The 11467-nt window shown below is 41.4% G+C and overlaps 1 protein-coding gene across 1 annotated transcript; it reads left to right on the top strand.

Annotated features, from left to right (window-relative positions):
• The first annotated feature begins 3319 nt into the window (after positions 1 to 3319).
• pdgfrl (platelet-derived growth factor receptor-like) lies at positions 3320 to 11396 on the top strand. The gene is made up of 6 exons (XM_049585495.1): positions 3320 to 3523; positions 4329 to 4602; positions 4686 to 4837; positions 6977 to 7270; positions 7792 to 7928; positions 11045 to 11396. Exons 1-6 carry the CDS (start codon positions 3469 to 3471, stop codon positions 11231 to 11233), a joined length of 1101 nt encoding a protein of 366 aa, XP_049441452.1. The 5' UTR covers positions 3320 to 3468; the 3' UTR covers positions 11234 to 11396.
• Positions 11397 to 11467: the final 71 nt, after the last annotated feature.

Genomic DNA, 11467 nt, shown 5'->3' with positions numbered 1-11467 from the left:
ATAGTGTTTGGTGTTTTTTTGTTGTTGTTTGTTTTGTTTATTTACTATCTCAGGGTAGTTGTGTTTCAGGTTTATTTATCTGTTAACAGGATGTCTGAAAAACTAAGGAACTAATTTCACATCTACATGGAGAGAAACTCAGCCATAAATCAGAGAATAACTGATTCGTTTTTTGTGTAGATAATGCCACCATGTGGCCATTTAAGGACTTCACTGTGAAATAGTCAGCTTTTTTTCTTATCCATACAGTACACCAATCTCATGGTGAAGTAAGGTTCAAGTACTTATACTGCAGAATAAAGAGAAGATGTCAGTGCACTTCCACAACAAATTTGGTACATACAAGTTAAATTAGTTTCAGACTTGTTTTGGTTTGGCACAGACCTTTTGTAGTTATTTTGTAGTTAAGGACACAAACACCAATTCTCCTCAAAGTAATCCATCATCTCAGGCTGAATTATGTTTTTTTGCCATTGAAATTCAACTCTAATTACAATAAACTGATTTAAAATGACACATGAAAAGACATCGCAGCTTTATGCAATTCCTCCAGACCCTGGGACATAAATAAACTTGAAGTATCCACTGGTATCCACAAGTATCCACTATCCACAGTATCCAGGAAATGTCTTTGCAATTTGTGTCTTGCTTTGCAGCTTTTTGACAGTACCATGAACTGTTTTGAGTCACAAATATTTTGCATGCAGTGTATATGGACGGTATTACAACACATTTTTTGGAATATCTACTTGTTGGCAGAGTTTGAAAAATAGAAAAGAAATCCTGATTAAAGAAATGCACTAACTCAATCATTGCTGTTCAGGGGCTGTAGGTACAGGTTTAAAAAAAATCCATAATATCTTTCTAACTAAGCCTTAATAGAAAGAAAGCTTTAAATCAATGTGCAAGATACTCTGACCATATGCATGTTTGAAAACAACAACATAACATGTAATCCTTATTTCTGCAAGATGAATTTATCCAGGTGCTTGAGTTTATGATGCTGTTAAAATTAAGTGGCTACCTTCATAAAGCTGGTGGTCTGTTCTGGATGCAGCAGACACACGCGCAGCTTGTTGCCTCTGTACGGCATCTCAAGCATGTCAAACGCCAGCGCCTCGGGGACTATGAGCACCACAGCAAGCAGCCAGATCAGAGTCACCTCCACTGCTTTCCACAGAGGGATCCCAAGTTAGTTCAGACCTATTTAGACAACTTTGTATGTCTGAACTAAACTGAAAATAGAATTAAATAAAATGCTTATATGTTGAAGCTGAAGTAGAATAAAGGGTGAATTACAAATGGGAGAAAATTGCTGCAGTGCTGGCCACAGCTATGGTGGCTAAGACGTTTCAAATGTAAATGCAAACTCGAAGAGAAAACAAACAAACAGACAAAACCATTAACAGAAAATACAAATGTAAAAGTTTGTGTTGTAGCTTTTGCATTTGTGTTTTTTTTTATTAATGGGCTTGTATTTTTTTTGCAAAGTATCTTAGATATTCATTCAAAATGTCTCTGCCACTGTATAAATCTTTTTTTTCACTGAATCATAAATTGAAATTTCTGTTGAGTGACACTCATCAAAAGTGCTGAGCAACCTAACTTTACCATGAATCAATCTTAATATTGCTGCCTGCATGTAGATTCAGCTTAGGTTGCGTTCACCTTATTGACTAACGTTAACTAAATTAAGTAATGCTAGCTGCTGGGTAGTTAGATTTATTACAGCTCAACATAAGATGCCAGAGTGCATAGATGTGAAAATATAAAGACACTGAACAACACTGTTCATTTGTAACAATCACATAGCAATAGTAATCATAGTTAGCTACCAAACAACGTTTCACTTACTTCTCAACAAACAGGGAAGAACTTTCCTCTTCCAGATGTGCAATAATAGTCCACCGGCAATCAAGCCGTAGCAAAAGCTCAGTCAGGAACACAATACTTTTCATTCTCAAGCTGTAAGTTTTTTTCTCACCATGCCATTCACCCCTTGCACATATGCTCATGCACTATCTCTTGGTGTCATTGTCTGGGTAGGTTAATTGAGTCATCAGCTGAGACACAACCAACCAATAAGACAGTGTCACACCTTCTCTGTCAGCCTATCATCTTACTGCTCCTCATTTTAAATATGGTTCTTTCTCTGCTGTAGTTCTTTTTTTCTGTAGTTGTGCGTGCCCTTCATCTCTTCATCACCACCTAGCCTTCATAGATTCATCAGCCAAATCTGCCTCAGCAGTCAGCAGCCTCAGAGTCATCAGCCACCACCAGTGTCTGGACTCCATGGGGGGATTTATCCTGCTGCTTGATCACAAAATATCTCCCTCTGGTATCCAAGCGCCAACGACTTCTGTTAAATCTTAATCAGCACAAATCCTAAATATTATCTTTACTTCATTCTTTTGTCTCTCCTGTCAACATCCGTTGGTGCTTACTTCCATAGTCGTTTTGGATTTATGTTTTCTGTTAATGTCCTCATTGTGTTTTTCAAATTTGCAAAACATTTTGGATGTGCAGTTTGTACAAAATGTCTTGGCAAATGTATAAAAACCTTTATTTCACTGAACCATAAATTGAAAACGACACACAAATGTTTATTTTTTTTTTTTAGTGACACTTATCAAAAGTGTTGATGACCTAATGTTACCATAAATCAGTCCTAATATCACTGTCTCCATATAGCCTACAGGAACAGCTTGGGTTACATCTGATTGGGTAACAGTGGCTGAATAAAATAATGCTAGCATCTGTATCGTTAGATTCATATTAGCCTGACATTAGATGCCAGAGTACAAAAATATATAAAATATAAGGACTTTAGCTAGCGAACTTCACTTACTTCTCAAACGAGCATGAACTTTGCTCTTCCATACATGTAGGCACTAATAGTCGGCCCAACAACCTCAGTTGAGGCTCTCTTCTGTTGTGGTTTTGCATTTGTTTTTGCCATTAATGCCCAAATTTGGGTTTCATTTGAAAGATTTTGGCCACCATACACACCCCATTTAGTGATGTCAGGTGTTAATCATGAGCAGTCAAGGGCAAAACACCTGCGGTTACATCATTAATTAGGATGTTGCATGGTGTGCAACATATGAAAGTATGAACCTGTCCTGTCCTGATTCAGTGATTACCCTTGAGGGGACTCTTTCAATATGCATACAGGTGTTTCAGTAGTGTTTTAAGATGAAAAATGTGCAGCTATCCTTGAAGAAGCACTATGATTCATGCTCAGGTCCAGCAGAGGGCTCCAGAGTACGTGTTTCTGCTCTTCAGGTCTGAGGAGAGGGAGTAAACAGAGGGGCTCTGAAGTTATTTTCCCTTTTCCCCTCAGTCTGTGAGGATGGAGCTGCAAATCTAAACAGGGCAATTGGAGCCTGCAGAGTTCCTACTGAGCCCCTCACCAAAACTCACTGATCTCTCTGGCCCCTGCAGATCAGACCATCCCGTCAGCACACTATGAAACTCTGGTTTGTGCTTTGCCTGGCACTGCTCTGGGTGGAGCTCCAAAATGGTGAGTAAAGTCTCCACATCTGTCTCGTAGATTTATGATTGAAGCAAAATCACTGTTATTTTAATCACGAAAACTTGGAGTGTAACCTGGTAGTAGATAATCTGAGGTTGTGTAAATATTGGCAGGGGCTCTGTCTCTGTGATGGGTGAAATGGGAATAGGAGGTGGATTCAAAAAGAAGTAAATGTCATTCACATAAGGCAAAGACAAACACTTCATCTGCCATCATCCTGTATATCTTCAGGCGTACACTGCAACTAATCTGCTATGTTTAGATTTTCTATAATGCATGTAAATTGTAAATGTTTGCATAAGAGTTGTGTGAAGTTGTGTGTGAGATTTTGCAAAGTATTTCTGCAGACCAACTCAAACCAGCTGCATCTGAGGCATGCAGCAGGCGTTTTTAATTAACTGGCCTTTACTGCTGACCTTTTCTTGAAGTTCTCATTAATGCTGCACGCAAGAATAAAACAACAAACCCTGAAAGTCTACACTACAGACGGTTCATTTGTTTCTTGTCCTTAATGCTTTACATGTTCTGTGCCTGCTGAGAGATACAGAGCACACAGCTGAAAGAGAGGCTGCAGGTTCTGGACATTTTGTGCCAGTAATAATGATTTCACACTTCCTGTTCAACTGTTGTCACAGCTGGAGGAAACACAAAGAGTAGTTCGCTGGACGGGCCCACTGAACACCAGTCTGGACTCTCGTACAGTGCAGCAACAGATGATTCTGTGACCTATCTGTGTTGTCTTCATTATCTTTGCTCTTGCCTCTAACTCACCCTCCTCCCTCTGTGTATCCAGGCGACTGCCAACAAGTCAAGCGGAGAAAAGATGTAGGAGAGAACCGCAGCCGTCCAGGGGGGAAGCGGGTGAAGGTGCGACACCCCAAATTAAAAGATGGAGGAGGGAAAGGTCAGTCCCTGTTGACCCAGGTTTTAGATAAAGGACGCTTCTTGCGCCTGGGCCAGAGCACAAACCTGACTCCCGGGAAGAACATCGAGCTTCGCTGCAAAGGCAATTCTATCGGCTGGTCATACCCGACTTACCTGGACACCTTCAACGACTCACGCCTCAGGTGCTGGATCACACATCAGCTGTTTGTCATGCTATATGTTGATATGATCATGAAAGTCTTATATTTTTGTTTCCCGCCTCCAGCATCAAGCAGAGTGACAAGTACAGTCAGCTGATCTTGACGTCGCCCTCTGCTGCTGACACGGGGCCCTACAGTTGCTGGGTGATAGTGTGTGATGGCACAGAGTGTGAGAAGGACCACGAACGCAGCTACATCTCATACATCTATTTCACAGGTGATTCACAGGATACCATAGCACACTGTATTTACATTACATAAGGTATATACAAAGAGTACAAAATCTCACTTGTGACTTTAACTAATGGTTAATAAATAATTATTTATATATATATATATATATATATTATCAGTGATAAGGTTACCAAGATGAGAGCCCACATTTACACAAAGCCCCCCTTTCTTAGCTTTAAAGCTGCACTAATCGATATTTTAAGTAAACAATGGATCAAATGACTGAGCCTAATCTCACTAAGAAGTTGTCAAAAGCTGGTGCTTGGGCAGTGACTTGGGGCATCAGAAATTAATGAAAAAATGCGTTCTTTAACGTAGGCATGATGCAAGGCTGGTTGCTGCTATAGTTTAGTGGCCCCTGGTGGTGTCGGGGGGAAACGCGGTGGGATAGGGATAAAAGTTACGCTGGCAAAAGTCCGAGTGGGGCAGGTGGGAGGGGTGGTGGATGGGTCCAACAAACACCGATCTTCACCCAAGAGAGCGGTGTTGTGTCCCATAAGACTCTAAAGCCAAACCCTGTTCTTTTTTTCTGAACCCAACCATGTGCGTTAGTTGTTGAAGGGAAAAAAAAAAGTCAGTTTGAGGTGTTGTACAACGTAGTGCATTTATTTTGAAGAGACTGTATGTAAACGTAAAATTTCCTGTGAAAACGGAAGTGTATCTGACAAGACAAGACAATGCATGTAACAGGCAGAACTTGACACGGTATCCCAGAACGTCAGCAACCAATGCACCCAGGGTACCTTGCGTGTTGTATCTGATAGTGGACAGTCCATGACAAAAACGTCAATATGTGATGAGGTCGGTGTGAGAATGTGTTGAATGGCTACGTATAATGTAGTGCTGCTCACAACTATGAACCCACAGAGAAATACCACCTGCTAAGGCAGTTTCCCCTCTGCTTGTTGGACCATTTTAGCATCTTTCAGCTCAGTTTCATTTTTTTGTGCCTTCCCTTCACTGCTTTGGTTCACTCTCACCACTCTTATCTTTTAACTTTCAGCCACTGTGGGCAACTGTTTTCAGCAAATCAACAAAAGACAGATAACACAAGTAAAAAGACAGAGCTAGCAGCTAGCTGTGAACATAGAATAGTGCAGCATTTAGTGGCTAAAGAGACATATCTCCCCCATGAGTTGGTGGAGACCAAAACAGAGCTAAAAGGAGAGTGAACATTGCACTTACATTTCCCAAGTGGCCAGAAACACAACTACAAATAAATGATGATGTTGCTTTGTGTCTGCTGAATGTGTAAATTGGATATTTTCTTGTCAATATGTTCACTTGTCAGTTTTATGGTGGTCTTACAGTATGCTAGTGTTGTGTTTATAGTCAGTCCTGTCTCCAATGAGGAAATGTTGTTAATTAACTGATCTGGCAAGTTGCAAAAATGATGCGAATGACTGTATCAGCAAAATGTTCCCTGACGATGTATATCAGTTGTTTTCTACCTAAAATAGGCAGTTCTAGAATATAATATCCACTCATAGTGACTACAGCATTATTTTTTTAATTAACATTTAACCAAAATCACAATCTTTTCCAAAGGTGCATTTGTTGTCTAAACCTAAGACTAGTATTTTTTTGTTGCCAAAACAAGAATCGGAACATGAACTCTGGTTTTGATTTCAAGGTCTGCACTTGCATGCCCACCATCCCTCCCAACCACCTCCCTCTGAAGCCTACGCAGGACATGAATTGCAGTGTTTTGTAATCCAGGCAGTGATTATGTTGCCACAACAATGTAATTAAGAAAGTAGTACACAAAACATATTTTTGAGGAGACAAGGTTGTTACAGTTTGTTCTTTTGCTCCAAAGTGGCCAAAAAAGTAATTTATTGCAGGTTTAACGAGTGCTTATCAGCTGTTGGTTGTTCTCAGTCTGTGGTTGGAATTTAATTTTATTTTTTTCCCTCTGAGGCAAATTATGATTTGTGATATCGGGCTTTATAAATAAAATTTAACTGAATTGAATTGGAATAAAAAGATGCAGGCAGTTGGATTTCTATGATATAAAGTTGGCCAGGTCTGTTGTAGAGCATCTGCACTCATGTCTGACAGTTACACATGTCTACATGTTACACATCTTATTTGACTGTCTGACGTGTGTCCCTCTAAACAGACAAAGACAACCTCTTCGTCCCCTCTACCATCCACTTTGAGATCGTGTACCTGCGCCCGGACAGGCCTGCTGTGGTGCCGTGCCGTGTGACCGACCCACAGGCCACGGTGTCCCTGCACAGAGAAGTCCCTCCAGAGGAGATCATAGCCAATGGGACACAGGTGACCTATGACCCCACCAAGGGGTTTGTCCTGCAGAACCCCAGCCCAGAGCATCAGGGGGTCTTCTACTGCAAGGCTGTGACCAAGGGCACCCCTCAGATCTCCACTAAGTACCAGCTGCTCTATGTGGAGGGTAAGGATGCAGCAGTCACACTTCAATATGATCAAGAACACAGTAACATGTAGTGATGTTGCTCCTGGTGCGGCATCAATAACCATTTTTTTTCTGTGCCTTTAACTGTCAAACATAACCATGTAACTTGTCACTGTATTGATTAAAAGCACCAAGAACCACTGCGAGAGGCAGTTTCACAAAGTCATGAGTCAAGTGCTGGTTACTTAGCTTCATCAGCTTCCAGGAAAAGGTTGTATTTCAGAGTTGTCAAAAGCCTCCTCTCTCCTCACCGCTGAGCTCGGCTTATGTGGACGTTTGCCAGCTGAAATGGAAACACAGTCTGGATTTTGCAAATGGGAGGATATGAATTTATAAAATGGAAATTGTGTGTGGTTTAGGTAAAGTAAGCTGCCATGGCGTGTTTGACTGGCAGATGGAGAGAAATAGACTTTGGACTGGTGACAGAGATTTAACTGTATAAATACCATCAAGCTTTAATCTATAACTGCCATAAGCTGCTTACTGTTTCTTGTTGACAGTTCCTAGCGGGGCACCATTTGTGAGCCTTGAATATTCTCCAGAGTCAGTGAGAGGAGGCGACAACATCAATCTGACGTGCACAGTGCTGGGGGAGCCGGAGGTGGACGTGAGCTTCACCTGGTCTTATCCTGGTCAGGTAAGAGGGCAGCTCGGCTTAAAACCAAAAATCCAAACTGATTAAGGTTGAAAACCAACAAATCACAACCTTCGCTTGTACATGTCAGTTCACTTCAGTTGGACTGTCCCGACAGAGACATTTATTTTGTAACCAGGAGAATAGAACCAACACTATATATAGTTGACAGCATTCTTACATATGGGGTCTCAAGTGTGACCATAGACTATATAAAAGAAGTAGACTTCGCTTCCTGGTCTTAAAAGCGAAGCCAACGCAGAAGTGCTGTAGTCCTGCAGTCTTTCTAATGGCCAGCAGGGGGCGACTCCACTGGTTGCAAATAGAAGTCTGATTGTATAGAGGTCAATGACTGTGTTTACAAGGTCTTTAGTATCCCGGTTTTGATTGGGTTTTTTAAGTATCCCGTTTTTGTGTTTGTGCATGTAAACACCATATCCCAAATTCAGAAACCGGGTTATGCCCTTTTCCCGGTTTCAAGAAACCCGGTTTTGCCACCTGGAGTACTCTGATAGAAGCCAGGATACTGGAGCATGTATACGCCTTATCCCGGTTTCATGAATGGTTCAACTACGTCACACAGCCGGCTGAAGGATGCCCTACTCATTCTGAAGTTTTCTCTCTACTCTGAAACTGTAAACTCCATGAGAACGATCCTATCCCACCAGTCACAGCTACGTATTTTCATCCACTGTTGCCTTGTACTGCGTGGTGGCAGTGACAGCCGAATACTAGAGCTTGAGATTCTCTGCGCAAGCCCGAGCCCGGCCTAATAATGTCAAAATATTATTTAAAGACTGATTTAACAGACGATCACTGCTGCCACGATCACTGGAAAGTCTGGGCGAGAGGCTTCCACAGAGGAGCGCCCAGTTTGCACCAGCTTTAAACACGTTATTTACTTCACTCAAACTGCGTGTGGCTATTAGCGCTGGTGTTAGTGAATTAGACCTTGTTTATCAGTGAGAATCATTTGCATAGAAATGTCCAATTTTTTTTACAATATTTATTCACAGCCCTTCACCACCTGGATCCTAAAATAAACACCTGTTTTATTACATAATCATGCTTCCGTGTTGCGCCATTCATTCAGATCCTATGTTTCTGTCATTCAAATAACAAGACTTGTGGTTTAATACTCTTAATTATAACAGCCAACTTATTGAAAAATGTCGGGTTTAAGTCGGGCTCGGGTCCATAATTAGTTAATTGGACGGTCCGGGCTGGTCCCGGACATAACGTGTACAACGGGCTGGATTTTTTGGGCCCGATCTAAGCTCTACCAAATACCTATCAAAGTTGGTGACGTATTCAGTATTTGTTGTCGCTCTCTCCTCCCATTGCTGAAGATGAAGTGGATGAGCCATAGCTGTAATGCAACGTGAGTGTTTACTAATGCTAAGCCCACTAGAAGCCACAGAGGTGTCATTTTTGTCTTACTTCTAAATATAATAAATATATCACATTTCCCGCTCAATCTGTTGTAAACAAAAGACGTAAAAGATGTAACACACGCCTGCGCAGATAGGATGCAGTGATCAGAAAACGGGTTACTGGTATTTATCATGTATACAGGGATATGAATAACCGGGTTTCTCTGTGTTCCATGTAAACATCATATCCCAGATATGCTCAAAACCGGGATACTAAAGACCTTGTAAACACAGTCAATGAGAAAATGACCCTACCTCTCACTTGATTTATTACCTCAGTAAACATTTTCCTAATGTGTATACAGCCTCAGTCACTAGTTTTAAGTCATCTTCCGTACAACATGATGCTCATTTTGTGAATTATGGTCCCATTTAAAGTAAAATAGATGATAAATTAGGATATACTTTGGGGCACAGCCACCTTGTGATTGACAGTTTGCTCCCGCGAAGGCCTGTCAATCAGGATAGAGGCTTATTAATATGCACCCTCTCCAACTCCCCCTTTGGTCTGAATATGGTCACTACTGGCTCCAAAGAACCAAGATGACGGCCAAAATGCCAAACTCAAAACCTTAAAATGGCAGTCCGCAAATCAGTAGGTGACGTCACAGTGGTGACGTCTACTTCTTTTATACAGTCTGAGTGTGATACTTTGTCAGTAGTACATAATAATTAGTTAATGTCTGCGCCTTCAACAGGGAGTTCATGACCCTTAGGGCGCCCTCAGTTACTGCAGGGGGTTCGCCAACTCAGTGTTGGATGATTTAAGTCTGAATATTTTTTTTCTCAAAAATTAATATATAGCTACATATATCTGAAAATACACTTTAACATTAATCCAACATATTATTACATATTTATATGTATAACCCCTCTGTGCAGAGTTTGCATGTTCTCTCTATGTCAGCGTGGGTTTTCTCTGGGTACTCCAGCTTCCTCCCACAGTCCAGACATGTAGGCTAACTTAAATGATGACTAAATTGCCCGTAGGTGTGAATGTGAGCGTAAATAGTCATCTGTCTCTATGTGTCTGCCCAGTGATTCTCTGGTGACCTGTCCAGGGTGTACCCCACCTCTCGTCCAGTGTCAGCTGGGATAGGCTCCAGCCCCCCGTGGCCCCTAACAGGATAAGCGGTTACAGAAAATAACTTAATGAATGTATATGAGATAAATTCTGCCTATTAAAACAGAACAAAATACAACATTTAATTTACAGTACACAACATTTATGAAAGGCTGTTACCTTTGAATCTTTGTGCAATCACGTGAGCTAGCTAGCACTAAATCACTGTGCAGCACTTGTTCGTAATAGCGAGGTGAACAAGTTAACCAGCCAACCAACCACCATGACAGCACTTCCTTTCCTGTGGACACAAGTTGTCTCCTTCACTGAAATGTTGAAAGCATGTGCACACCAGGAGGTTTCAAGTTTCCACATCACACATGTGTAGGTTGCATATTTGGCTTCAAAACAAGTTGTGATGTCACAAGAACCAGCTGGTACATCCAAGTGTTAAACTCAGATTTCAGACAAACTTTCCCCCCTCAGCAGATGAATGTGAAAAACTCTGCACAGAGAAGCTCAAACACTCAAGTGAGATCATAGTTAGAAAAACACATTTACACATGGCCTGACTGTCACCAACAAATAACAGAATGGTGGTAAGTCTTTGTTTTATTGTTCAGGGCCACCGCCCAGTTCACATCCAAACTTCCTGGAGGCTGGTTAACAGAGGTGTGAGCCACACCACGCGGGTCACCCAGAGCGTCATGACTGTGGAAGACATGGAAACCATTGACTTTGGGAACTACATCTGTAAAGCCAAAAACCAGCACGGTGAGACAATTGTGACGACCGACATCATCTCCAAATAGCCCCGGCAGAAGAGCCTGTGTTACGTTTGATGTCAGTGTGTTGTTGAGATATAACTGGAACACACCAACCAGTGAGACCTAATGACATCATCATGTATATACATTAATATGGGTGTATTTTTAGTTTGCAGATTGTGATAACATAATAAAGATTTGCTACTTCTTTTGTTTTCTGTCTTATTTGGGAATGATCCAAAACAAGTTGTATTTGTGCAGAGGCTTTACTCTTCCTCT

This window comes from Epinephelus fuscoguttatus, linkage group LG9 (assembly GCF_011397635.1).
Source record: "Epinephelus fuscoguttatus linkage group LG9, E.fuscoguttatus.final_Chr_v1".
Taxonomy (NCBI): Eukaryota; Metazoa; Chordata; class Actinopteri; order Perciformes; family Serranidae; genus Epinephelus; species Epinephelus fuscoguttatus.
The sequence above is the reverse complement of the archived record's forward strand: the minus strand, read 5'-3'. Positions and strand labels throughout refer to the sequence as shown.